This window comes from Siphateles boraxobius, unplaced genomic scaffold, assembly GCF_051911475.1.
Source record: "Siphateles boraxobius isolate OS27281-9 unplaced genomic scaffold, OSU_SipBor_1 1, whole genome shotgun sequence".
In the NCBI taxonomy this organism is placed as follows: Eukaryota; Metazoa; Chordata; class Actinopteri; order Cypriniformes; family Leuciscidae; genus Siphateles; species Siphateles boraxobius.
Genome location: NW_027508699.1, coordinates 20,954,554 through 20,968,376, shown reverse-complemented (window position 1 = coordinate 20,968,376; position 13,823 = coordinate 20,954,554). Strand labels below are relative to the sequence as shown.

The 13,823-nt window shown below is 36.8% G+C and overlaps 3 protein-coding genes across 4 annotated transcripts in view; 1 reads left to right on the top strand and 2 right to left on the bottom strand.

Annotated features, from left to right (window-relative positions):
* Positions 1-13,823, bottom strand: part of rps8a (ribosomal protein S8a) — a 45,712-nt gene that overhangs the window by 19,264 nt on the left and 12,625 nt on the right. The window lies entirely within an intron of this gene.
* On the top strand, positions 448-3,885 carry rabggtb (Rab geranylgeranyltransferase subunit beta). Its single transcript, XM_077228384.1, has 9 exons — positions 448-558; positions 806-913; positions 994-1,191; positions 1,429-1,534; positions 1,641-1,693; positions 1,799-1,909; positions 1,996-2,121; positions 2,734-2,883; positions 3,048-3,885. The coding sequence occupies exons 1-9, from the start codon at positions 556-558 to the stop codon at positions 3,186-3,188; spliced, it is 996 nt and encodes a 331-aa protein (XP_077084499.1). The 5' UTR covers positions 448-555; the 3' UTR covers positions 3,189-3,885.
* efna2a (ephrin-A2a) overlaps positions 10,317-13,823 on the bottom strand; it is a 66,997-nt gene continuing 63,490 nt past the window's right edge. The window contains exon 4 of one of the 2 annotated variants that reach the window (XM_077228452.1): positions 10,317-11,719. In XM_077228452.1, the coding sequence (XP_077084567.1) occupies positions 11,601-11,719 (119 nt within the window). In that variant the 3' untranslated portion in view covers positions 10,317-11,600. The remainder of the gene's footprint in view (positions 11,720-13,823) is intronic. The other variant, XM_077228463.1, reaches the window with a different exon arrangement.

The following is a 13,823-nucleotide window of genomic DNA, read 5'->3' as shown; positions in this document are numbered from 1 at the left end:
GACCTAATGATTTGCCCCATTGCGAAAAATGCATTAAAAATTTACTCAAGAAGTAATGTTGGGTAAATAAGTTAAAAATAATAATAATTCTAATCACTATTGCAAAAAACAAATATGCCCCCCCCCCTCCAAAATTTTTTTTTGGCATTTATTTTTCTGAATTTTTATTAGACAATGGTAGGAATCCCACAAATTACTATTTTAAATTGTATTTAAACATGTCTACAATTTTGCTAACAGCATTGCAACCCATTGGAAGATGAATACACTATAAAAACGGCTCATATAAAACTAGTTCAACATGACAATATATATTGTTCAGATTATGACAATAATCTGGAGAAAAATGTTAGGACAACCTATCTTACTTTCTCCGCTTTGTGACATATAATGAGTGAGTGGGTTTAGAAGATGCGAATGCAGAATCGCATAACGTCATCAGTAAATGTCTTTTGTCCTTCATGAGCACCCGTAGAAATGGCGAGTAATGTGATGATGTACAATGTCTATGACTGCTGAAGTACGCCTGTAGTCCTCTCTTACTTCTCCGCCAAGATGGTAATGTAAACACTACTTGGCTTTTATAGTTATTTAATTGTGTATCAAATAATGTTTCCCCATAAAGAAAAGGCATGCGATTGTGAAGAAAACATCGCACATTAAAAGAGGAGAACGATTGCAGCATATGTCATGTCACCCGCCCAGTAAATTCAACACAGTTTACAGTCTGAGCTAAAAGGAATGTACCAGACTGCAGTTTTTGAGCTTATTGTCAGAAAGTGATGACAACTATTTTTTCTTTCAGGGAACCCAGGTTAAAGACGTGATCATTAAACCTGATGCTCCAAACACTCTCCTCCTAGACAAGCATGCGGACTATATTGCAGCCTATGGCTCCAAGAAGGATGATTATGTAAGTTGATGGCTTATAAAAATACACAAATTAACTAATTTAGATGTTAATTCCCATGAATTTCGCACCGGTTCCTGCAGGAGTACACGCTGTCAGAGTACTTGAGAATGAGTGGCATCTACTGGGGTCTGACAGTAATGGACCTGATGGGTCAGCTCTCTCGAATGAACCGTGAGGAGATCATAGACTTCATCAAGTCCTGCCAGCATGACTGTGGAGGGATCAGCGCCAGCATCGGCCACGACCCTCATCTCCTCTACACCCTCAGTGCTGTACAGGTCAGCAGGAATCGGCAAGAAACTGAAGTTGCCATTGTCTTCTATATTTATATATATGTATGGAGTTATTTTGATTAAAGATTACAAGGGCTCAGACTTTTTTTATTTCGGATTATTTCGAATAAATGCTGCAATATTCCATACAAGGTGACCGTAATGATTAATAAATGCCTGAACAATAATTACTACACAGAAGTGGAAGTTCATGGGGTGGGCTTTTTACAATTTTTTTTTTAGATCCTGTCCTTGTATGATCTTACTAATGTAATTGATGTGGACAAAGTGGTGGACTATGTTAGAGGACTGCAGCAGGAGGACGGCTCATTCGCCGGGGACAAATGGGGTACATTTATATATATATATATTTTTTTTTTTTTTCTGTCTTAAGTTAAATAAACAACATTTAAATGATACATGACTATATGAAGGCCTGTTTTTTTCATTAACAGGTGAAATAGATACACGGTTTTCCTTTTGTGCGGTTGCGACATTGGCACTACTGGTCTGAATTCTTTTGCATTCAATATTATATTAAATTGCCTTTTATGATATTTTCTGCAATCTTTGAAGGTTTTAAACACATATAACAAGACAAATTTTTCTGTAGGGCAAGTTGGATGCTATCAACATGGACAAGGCCGTTGAGTTTGTGCTGTCCTGTATGAACTTTGATGGTGGGTTTGGTTGTAGGCCTGGTTCAGAGTCTCATGCTGGTCAGGTGAGATATTTGAGGTTTTTATGCCCTTTTAGTGTATTTGTAAGTGATGCTGTCTCTCATTCATGTTTTTCTCATCCTGTCTTCAGATTTACTGCTGCACAGGTTTCTTGTCTGTCACTGGGCAGCTTCATCAAGTAAATGCAGATCTGTTGGGCTGGTGGCTCTGTGAAAGACAGTTGCCATCAGGAGGCCTGAATGGGAGACCAGAGAAGGTAAGATGTCTTGTAGATCATAGGTATTAATGAAAAATAACTTTGTTAATTAAAATAATATAAAAGTGTTAAAAGAATACAAATTAAATGGTATTACAGATGAAATTACATTTGTTCTCATATTTTATATCAATGCTGGAGAGTATGATTTAATCTGACTTTTGACTATCAGTGCATTCTGCTCAGGAAGAGAGCATCTGATCTAGTCATTGTTGCGGGATCATGAATAGTATATTATGGTATAATTGTCTCTTTTAAGTGTTTTTTATTATATTGTATTCTGTATTGTTTGTTATTGTTTCTTTTCTAATGGACCTTGAGTCTGTAAATAAAGTTGAATTGAGTACAATTTGTGGTGTTATAAAAGATTAAAACCGAACCTTATAGCCTATTGAAACTAAATAAAAATAATACAAATATTTTTTTAAATATTTAAAAAATTCAGATTAAATGAAATGTTTTTGTACACCTTAAAATTAAACTGAAATTGACCAAAAAAATAAACAAAATAGAAAATAATGAAATTTTCACAACTATGTCCTAGATACTATTTTATATCTGAAAGAACAAATACAACTGTGCATATATATATTTTTTCTTTTCTAATTTCAGCTGCCTGATGTCTGCTATTCCTGGTGGGTTCTTGCGTCTTTGAAGATCATTGGCAGAATTCACTGGATTGACAAAACGAAACTGCGCAATTTTATTCTTGCTTGTCAGGATGAAGAGACCGGAGGCTTCGCTGACAGGCCTGGAGACATGGTAGCTCTATGGAGTTTGTCACACAAAAATGTAGCATATGCTTAAATATTTATATTTTGCTTGTTATTTCTATAGGACTTACCATTCTTTAAACAGATCTTATCAATCTCTGCAGTTCATTGTTATGAGTATAATGTTTATTTTTCATTCGTCTTTCTGTCCAGGTGGATCCTTTCCACACTCTGTTTGGTGTGGCTGGTCTGTCTTTGCTGGGAGATGGGCAGATCAAACCGGTGAACCCTGTGTTTTGCATGCCCGAGGATGTGCTTCAAAGAATTGGCCTCCAACCAGACTTGCTGAGCTAAGTTTACATTTTCAGCATGGCCGTTTTACACTTCTCCTTCACCTGCACAGCCAGCCCAGTTTTGAAACGAGCAAACCGTGGAAAGCTCTCATCTACAACTTATGATCGGCTCACCGCTTAGAGGGACCAAGGATTTTAGAAAAACATTGTGTGCTTTTGTTCAGGTCATCATGTTGGCACAATATTACAGAACTTACATCCGTTAGCAGGCTTTCTTTCTTTAAAGATGCTGGTCGAAGAGGAACATCTGATATTATTACAGCTTTCACTGTGTATAGAAACTTAACTTTATTTATGACTAATTCAGCAGGTCACTTTTTGGTATCACAAGCATTTAGTCAATGAGGGGAGAGATCACTCACTCATCTCTGATGGCTTTTTCAAAGCGAGTATGCAAAACTAACATTTACATGTTACATCATACTTTCCATGCATGAGATTAATTGTATGTCCAAATTCTCTTACTGTAGTTTGCTCACACCATTCATCAAGGTTTTGTTAGTCATCACATCCCTAAAGCATTCATGAGAACTATTGTGCGACCATTTTAAAAGTCATGTTGGGTTTGCAACTGATTTGGGAGAGAGTTTTGCTGTTGTGGTATGAATGATGAATTATTCTTTCCTTCTGGCATTGATGCCCGTGTGTGAACATGCCTGTGGTGTGAGATGGAATAAATGTGATGTTAATATCAAAAACTCAAGTGATTTTGCTTCATTGGTGTAATTTGGATAATTCATTGTCAGGTGTTAATCTGTTGATGTTCATCACCCCTAGAGCTTCTGACACTGATTGTGAAGAGATTTCGGAGGCCTGCTGTTACGTGATGTTCCTCAGTTAGTCCTTGTACATTTCTTTGCACACTGTAGGTTAGAAATTTGTATAATATATAAAACCTTTCAACTGAATTGATTGCCAGTTTTAGTCAATCATGCTTTCAATGTCACAAATATTCTTATGATGTTGTGTTTTCTAATATTCAGTTCAAAATAGGCTTTTTACACAGTGCTTTTAAATTTGTATTCAGTAAAAAATAAAACAAAATCTGTATAACTTTCAAGTATATGAGCCCGTAGTTGGAAAAGTGAAGAGGCAATCAATTCAGAGTGTGTGAAATCATCAGGAGAGCAGCAATCTACAGATCCCTGACTGATATGCAGAAACAAACACAAGGGTTGTTAGGCTACGCTGAAACCCCACTGGCTCTCATTACAATCTGTTCAGAGTGCGACTGCGAGAGATGTGCCACATGTCACCACTGTCTCCTGGCACTTGTGTTGTTACACAACACCATCTACTGCCTCTGTTATTTTATAGAGACATTTAGATCAGTTTTAACAGATAAGAAACCATAACACCAAAAGCATCATGAACCGTTTTTTATTTAATCATTTTATTTCAGGTTATACAAAGTAACAAAAACTGGGTATTGATTCTATTAACACGCTACAAGTCAAATATTTTAAGCATTTGCTCATAAGGCGTTAGATTAAAGGTAGGAATAGTGATTCTAAATAAGGCTAACTTTTTTATTTTAGTTATTAGTTTCTCAGTTCCTTTGGTGCATTTCGCAGATCACGATTGAAATCCTCGCGACTGCCTTCATCAACCTCCACATTACCTATTGTCACTTGTGCACATCATAAAAGCAATTTCTCATTTGCTTAGATACATTCATGCAGTTGATTATGTACAATTTCCTTTTCCTTTAACCCCTCCCTTGTCTTGCTTATGCTGCTCTAAGCAGTGTCTGAAACCTTGTTATGTTTTAACCACTTCTTGCGTTGTTTGCCTCTTCATGATGAATCGCTTGCTGTATTCCTCGTTTGTAAGACGCTTTGGATAAAGGCGTCTGCTAATTGACTAAATGCAACTGTGTTGCTGTATGTAAAACATTTTTTTTGGTTCGCAAATAAGGATGATTAGAGAAATGTACCAAAATTACAAAAAAGTTCATCTTAATTTACATCCTACAAAAAACTAAAAATAAATATTACATTAAACTGTAATTATATTTCTGAGTTTATTTTATTACAATAAAATACCTGAGGTACAAATCAGTTTAGATAGGAGCCCCTTCAAAAATGATCTTGGAAAGAGTCAGAAAGGTTTAGAACCACTGGTTTATGTGACAGGAATACAAAGATGTGCTTAAAATGCTTTAGCCTGTTTGGTTTCTCTATTGAAATAAGTTTGCACTGGAGGAAATTCATAGGCAATGTTTACTCACCTGTAAATATTTGGCTTGCTTTATGAATGTGAGATTTACCTGATGATAAATTAATAAGACATGGTGAAATCAGTACATTATCTTTGCCTACATAATCTTCAAACACGGTCTTTTGCTTGAACCATTTTATTGAGAGAGAAAAATCCAGCTCTGCATTTGTGTTATAATAAGAAAAACAAGCCACGTGGAAAGACATCCCATTAGCAACAGCCTCTCTCTGACAGACACCTTTTTCAAGTAGATAAAACAAGTACATCTTTTTCCAGTCTGTGCTTCTTTTTCAAGCCTGGAAACATTGCTGAATGATATTGATGCCTCTATTGATGACCTGAATGTAGGGCATTATGTCTATCCGTGCATGAAGGGTGAATCAGATAGAAAGGAATTGAATTCCTCAGAGGATGATGAGTGAGTTTCATATAATAGAGTGGAAAGATTTACCAATCAATTGCTTATAAATTGAAGACCCCATAGCCTATAAAAAAAGGAATTGATTACTCTAGGATGAAGGTTATCAACGTTATCTGACGTGTTATGTGGGTCTTTATGTGCTAGTTCTGAGGATCCTCTGTAATATTAAAACAATAAATTATAATGTGGGTTTATTTAAAGTTAAACAGAAGAACTAAACTACAGAATGTCACACCTAAACTGAAAGAAAGTTGGACTCCTTTTCGTGCAAACCCCTCTGCTTGTTGTTGCTCACCATATCAGCATTTTGAGAATGATTGTATTCTTTGATGAGCAGATCAAGGCTGTGCTTAATGGCTGCTTTAGATATGTGACTTCTGCCGTTGTCCATGCCATCTTTATTTTGTAAGTATCTTGACAGTGACTTGCTGTCTTGGTCTTGCTGCTGTATACCCATATAACAGCAATGGTGTTCAAGCAAAGGGTTCCTCATTCCTGGAGCAGGACTCTTATGAAGAGTGACTTTTTGTCGTCTTTGATGCACTTGTTTTGCTCTTCTGTGAAGGGTGAAATGTTTAGGAGTCGAGGAACTGTTCTTCAGATCTGTCTCTGCGATATATGAAGGGCTCTTGGGCAAACTCTTCTGAGGACATCCGTCACTTTTATCCTCATCTTTTTCATTGCATTCACTCAAGGAGAACTCAAATGAGACAATGCGGCTTTTAAGTAATCCATATTGTTTTTTATATCCTTATGTGGTGAAATGTAAGGAGTAGTGTTGGGTTTTTTACTCGTTTGTAGAGTCAATGTATGCTGTTTGACTTCTGACAGATCCTTTTCACAATCAGCAGAGGTTTCATCACCCAAACCGTAGTGCTTCTGGCTAAACATGCGTTTGGACTTCACTGAGTCACCGCTTTCAACATCGAAGTCAATATTATCACATGTGTTTTCTTTCTTGGATTCTTTACAAGTTTAAATGGCAATACTCACTGATCTCAGATGAGCAGCGTATGGCTTCATGACAGTATCCGCTTATCAGGTTTATATCCATCAAGGTCTTTTGAAGCTCTTGTATTTCTTTGTTAATCAAAAACATCGATCTCCTGTGATCTCTGCACAGAATTTCTCGCTCATCCATCCTCAAACCTTTTCATTTCATAATAGTTTTTGAAGTGTGCTCTCTGTAGGTGTTCAACTCTCGATGTGTTCGCTTTTCTCGCTTTCAAAAAGCTCATGCCTCAGACAGATTCAACATGTAATGACTGTTCAGGAGCCTTGGAACGTGTGTGTTTGTGTTGTACCTCGGGGAACTGTTGGAGACCGTATGTGCCGCAGAGATACAGACATAAGACATTGGTTAAAAGGAAATAGTCCATCCAAAAATTACAATTCTATAATTTACTCACCCATGTGAGTAAATGATGATATATGTTCTTCCGATATTTTGAAGGATGTTGATTACAAAACTTTTTGGTTCCCAGCTTCCATTACATCGACAAAAAATTTAATGTAAGTCAGCAGGAACTGAAACTCTTTGGTTACCAACATTCTTCAAAATATCTCATTTTGTGTTCAGCAGAAGAAAGAAATGCGCTGGTTTGGAAATACATGATGAGGGTGAGCAAATGATGACAAAATTTCTTTTAAAAACTATTCCTTTAAATATTTGAAATATGAATCAAAAGTAAAGTTCTGTGAGAGATTAGCTTTAAATGTGGCATGAATCACAATACAAATATGGAGAAAACACTCAACAGACCAAGGGTAGGCTACTAAAAGGTCTCATTCACAAGGGGGCAGCAAACGTCTATTTTTCATAGGGGGAAATCAGCATGTACACATGCTGTGTTACTTATTGAAGCTAACATTTCATTAAAATTATCTAAAATTATTATTTCAAATGACAGCATAAGGCGCATCATGCTGTGACACAGACCGAGTATGTAAGGTATAAATCTTTTACTCACCTTTTATACTAGCCATTTTAATCATCAGTATAGCTAATAATCATTCTGAATTTCTCTAATATCAGCCTCAAACTGGCGGTTTGGTTTGCATCTGCTGCACCATCTCCAAGTCTGCAGATCCTGCACCGATGCTTTTCTAGCGCATGTATTTTTTATCATAGTCTACATTGCATAAAATATTCAGATAGGACATTCACTTTTCGGAGCCCAGCCAGGCTACTGATCCTTCACCTAATAGTTGGATGAGCATCCAGGCCAAAGCCTAGAGCCGGTATCAACAGACACCCACCTGAATGTCAAATCATGTATGACCATGACTCATTCCATCCGTCCTGCATCCGAAAACCCAGCGTCAAAGCAATCACATCTTAAATGTCTTTGTAAAAATAAGCTGAATAGCTTCTGCTAAAGTATTAAACATGTTTCATCACATTTTTCATGGTTTAGGTAGCCTAAGAGATTTCCTGAGGCTGGTCTTTCAGGACATTGGACAAAATAATCCAAAATTATACAGCAGGGCTAAAAGCTTCACTTTAAAGGGTTAGTTCACCCAAAAATAAAAATTCTGTCATCATTTACTAACCCTCAAGTTGTTTCAAACATGTATGAATTTCTTTCTTCTGCTGAACACAAACACAAAAGAAGATATTTTAAAGAATATGGGTAACTAAACGGATGAATGGTAGCCATTAACTTTCATAGTATGGAAAAACAAATTACTATGGAAGTCAATGGGGATTATCAACTGTTTGGTTACTGACATTCTTCAAAATATCTTCTTTTCTGTTTAGAAGAAAGAAAATCATACAGGGTTGGAAAAGCTTGAGGATGAGCAAATGATGATAGCATTTTCATTTTTGGGTGAACTATCCCTTTAAGGAAAGGTTAGTGTCAAACTATATGACAATAATAATATTAATATTAATAATAAAACATAAAATACAATTTTATTTGATGTAGATGAAGCAACACAAACTGTGTGTGTTAAAAAAAGTTTTTCAAATTAAAAGGTATATGCAAATGGAGCTACATGTGCACTCGCTATTAGTGTAAATATAGGGGCAACACAATTTGTTTTTGAAAATAACAATATTTTTGAACTAATGTACTACGTTTCTGTTTTGTTTACTTTCAGAACCTCAAGTATTATTTAAAATCTGATTTTATATATAAAATATTTTTTGAAAGAAGTATCTTATGCTCACAAAGGCTGCATTCAATTGATTGATCTATATTACTATTATAATTACATTTAATAATTACATAACATTTTATGAATTATAATAGAAGTACAAATTCTATAATATTTAAGTTTCAACTTTTATAAATGAATGACTAAAACACTTACAATTCAATAAATGATAATCAATACAGTAAAATAATACAGTAAAAGAAAAATACAGTGAAACAGTAATATTGTGAAATATAATAACATTTAAAATAACTGTTTTTTTAGTTAATCTTTACAGCAGTCTTCAGTGTCATATGATCCTTCAGAAATCATTCTAATATGATGATTTGCTGCTCAAGAAACAATCACGAGCAAGCACCACGCCAAAACCATGAATGTTGGAGATTATTTATTGAAGAAAGTTAGGAATGAACAAGGAGAGGATGAATGGGAAGGGGAAAGGGATGGTAGTCAGGTTGATCTGGGCATCTGGTGTCGGTGGCCTGGAGACTCAGAGTGCGAGCATCATCTCAGTTAAATGTAGGCCGAGTGATTGGGACCCAACCTGGAAAGGGAGAGAAGAGGGGATGGTATAATGGTTGAATCATGGATGAGAGAGGGAGGGGCAGGGAGGGTTCGAGAGAACGAGACAAACACAGTACTGTAAGGGGCGGCCTGATATAAGAAGGTTTTGAAAAGTCAGTTGATTGGTTGAGGCGTGGCCCCGCTCCCGAACCTCAGTTAACTAGTTAACTCCCTATTTTAAAAACAGTTGCTTACTACTTTTGTGGAAGCTGTGATTTTTTTTTTCATTAAAAGACAGAACAGCATTTATTTGAAACATTATGTATATTTTTAACATTATAAATGTCTGTCACTTTTGATGGATTAAATGCATCCTTGTTGAAGAAAATTATTAGTTTGTTATACAGTAATTTCCTGATTTAACCATGAACAAAAGTGAAAATCAAATCATACACAGGGTGTGCCAAAAGCTGTTTTTTTATCAAAAAAAATATCATAATATCAAGTATTCTCTTAAGCACATCAATTTAGTTACATACAGTTACTTAAAAATCACTCTTTAGATACTGTACAAAATGGATCAAACTTTGCGGATCAGGGAAATTTAGCAGTGCATAGCAAAACAAGTACGTTTTTAGATATGTGTTGTGTTTTGTTGTCGTTTGATTTTGGGAGGAGAAAAAAAATCTAAAAGGCCTTTTAACACCTTCAGCATTAATGTCTGCAGAGATCTTCTAATATATGTCATATAACATCTATTCTATACAAAGCTGAGTCAAAATGTTACTTGTCAACTCTAGACAATGCATCTTTTCTCACATCTCATAGACAAAAATGCTTTATTTTTTTGTTTTTCATTTCTGCATGATTCTTCAGTTCGACAGAGCATGTTGGCTGTACAAAACGTCACATGAAAAAGAGGACACAATCAAATCAGATGGAAAGAAATGCTTTCTGTCTCTTTAAATACTGAATACAGTTTGACAAGATCACAATAACAACAGTAAGAGTGAGAGAGTGGGCACATCTGAATACGTCCGACTGCTGACTCACACACTGTAGGCCTATCGCCACTAAAACCGTTTCTCATATCACATGAATAATTAATGTTGCTTTTAAATGCTACAAAAATAACATGTAATAGAATACAAAAAATCCATTTCCTTTTCGCCCATGCCCGCAGTGCGTGCGTCGGTGAATTAAAAGTGGCTAGTCCCTGATCCTCAAAGATCATTTTTTGAAACACACACTGTTTCATTGCTTGTTTGTCCCACAGAGCTGGAAAGAAAAAACAATGCAGAGTTTTATTAAGCGGCATTTGGGTTTGCACCAAAGCGATTATTCTCATCTCGGAGATTCAGTGTCCTTGTCCCGCCAGTAGACATATAGTTTTGAGGCGAAGGCCAGCAGTGAGCACTGACATTTGGCTGCGTCTCATCCAAACTCAACCAGCTGAGCCGTACACTGAACGAATGGCTAGAAGGTCTACTTTTGTTTCCTTTTTGCTAATAAAAATATATTGTTACTATTGTAAGAAGATCAGTTTTTCTTTCACAGTGTTTCACATGCATGTGAATGTCTAACACTAAGTCCCTAACTGCTGGCTACCACAAAACACATTTCTTCTCTCCCTTCAAACGGAAAATATAATTAAAACTCTGAAGAGAGTCCTTTGGTGTCATTTGTTATTAGGGGGGAAAATCCCTTAATTTCTGGGTAAACGGGCTGAATATGGAGTAAATATGATGTGGGGGTGAGGGGGGGGGGGCATTATAGCTAACCAAATAAATGAAATCTGAAATCTTTTGTAAACCGCTATGCCCTGAAATGTGACAAAATGGCACATGAATACAAGCCTCGATTACATGACAGCATATATAAAAGGTCACATTCCACAACAGGTGATTAAGTCTCACAGCTGCTTTACATGAGCCGCTAAGCAGGGCGAACGTCTCTGTCCTCGGATCAGCAGCGAGGAGCTCGTTCAGTAAAAAAAGAGGATGACTGCGCGTTAGCCTGTGGGCCGGGGGGCTGGATGAGAGGGCTTCCCTGAGGGAGTATGGATGGAGGGAGAGCGGTAGGCAGTCTGGGCAGCAGTGGAGCTTCTTAAACGCGGGCCAGCAGAAAGGCCAGCAGCAGGAGCGCAGCTAGGCACGGGCCGTCCGCCTTGCAGCGCTGGCTCTGATCAGTCAGGAAGGGCTCTGGAGACTCATAGCCCGAACCATCTGAAACACACAAACACACAGAGACAGCACACGGAGAGGAAGCGCTAAAGGAAATGCATACCTTTACTCAAAGCAGCAGGGGCCCACAGCAGTGACCTAATTAGAGTTTAATTACTGAGGCAGAGGATCTGGTTCACATTTCACACATGGTTTTCATAGATTACACGAACCTGACACAGTGCCGGCGGTATGGGGGGGCATTAGGGGGCAATGCCCCCCCAAATGTCTTTTATGCCCCCCCAAATTGAATTATGATATAATTTAATTCACATTTCAGTGAGAATTAATAAAAATATATGTCTACAAACTGCTCATTAGCTGAAAATATAATAAAGCCGACCTAAAACCACAGTGTGGCGCTATGAGAAAACCCACCTGCCGCCTGCCAACTGATAAACTGTTTTGATAAAGGTAACTACATGATGCTTTTTTAATAGTAGGCTACTGTAAACGCTTATGTTAGAGCAAAGCAGAAAAAAGATGTGTAGCTTTTTTCTCTCTTCCGCCAGTGAGATAGCAGTTAAACTATTATCCTGTCAGTGAGAGACTGTGTGCTTGTGCGTTAGCTTTGTTTATAATAAAGGTGTGGTCAGAGTCGATATTGGAATTTTTTTGTATAGGCCTATTTAACCCTTATTTATTCAAATTTCTTAAGAGTTGCACGTCTTGCAACAATGTGTAATGGGTTATGTGTTTATTGTATGGGTTGCATCACTTCATGGTAATAGCTAACAGAAAAGGCAGTAGCAATAATAAATATACTAGGATATCTGATATCCTAAAAAAAGTCCCCATACCTAGTGCCCACCAATTGAAAATAAATGCCCCCCTGCTGAGCGCAGTCTGAAGCCGGCTCTGACCTGACATATCTGTGCCAATGAATTTAAAATAAACGCTGTATTTCCAAATGGAGCTGTTGTTCTGAACCATGGGTGTCCAATCCTGCTCCTAGACGGCCACTGTCTGGCAGAGTTTAGCTCCAACCCCAATTAGACACACCTGAACCAGCTAATCAAGGTCTATAGGCATACTAGAAACTTCCAGGCAGGTGTGTTGTGGCAAGCTGGAGCTAAACTCTGCAGGACAGTGGCCCTCCAGGACCGACACCCCTGATTTAAACAATTAGCAATGACAAAATACCAGGAATACTGTTCAAAAGTTTGGGGTTGATTCACAGAGACTTGAGAATGCTCACCAAGGCTCCATTTATGGATTGAACAATACAGTAATAACTGTAAAAAAAAAATATTGTGAAATATTATTACCATTAAATAACTGTTTTCTATTTGAATATATTTCTCACATAGGCCTATTTATAACTAACGTAAAAAAACAAAACAGTCACCAGAATTTTTGATCATTTTCACAAAAATGTCATGGCATCCAGAATATTTGTATGAATATCTGAACAGGCTATATCAAAAGAAAGAACAGACCCTCTGCTTAAAAATCAAAACTGTTCTAGCTTAATGCATTCTTTTTTTTTATCAACACTTGAATCTGGGTAAGTTTCATAAAAAAAGCTACATTTTGAGCAAAAAGCTGAGAAAATCACGTTTTTGACAAACACTACATCTGGATCAGATTCAGAACGAAGATCAAAACATAGATATTCTAATATGCTTATTTTGTGCTCAAGAATCATGTCTTATTATTAGGGTTGCACCGATACCACTTTTTAAGGATTGAGTACGAGTACCGATATTTTTTTCCTGGTACTCACCGATACCGATACCGATGCCTGTTGTACTGGGGGGGTCTCGTTTTATGTGGCAATTTTCTAAGTACAACACAATGAGACTAATGAACATATCAGCATCTTTATTTTCAACAACTTAAATAAACTTAAAAAAACAAATCATTCTTATGTGCTTATCACAAATTTTCAAAGCCCACATTTCACAGTGTCCAATAACCTCCAAAGGGCAAAACCAAGGACATAATGAATGTAATTTTTACCTGCCTGTCACAAAGTGCTAAAGAAATCACAGACAACAAGACAATCAAATTTGTCATATAGTGCCAAAGAAATCACAGAACAAATGTTTAACATAACACTGAGTAACAATGTAATCACAGCCGAAAGTGTAAAGTGAAATATTAG

Bases quoted from the DNA above. Each gene is read 5' to 3' on its own strand.
- rabggtb (XM_077228384.1), top strand. The intron at 914-993 runs GTAAGTTGATGG...CGGTTCCTGCAG, and splicing joins GCTCCAAGAAGGATGATTAT to GAGTACACGCTGTCAGAGTA. The intron at 2,884-3,047 runs GTAGCTCTATGG...CTTTCTGTCCAG, and splicing joins CTGACAGGCCTGGAGACATG to GTGGATCCTTTCCACACTCT.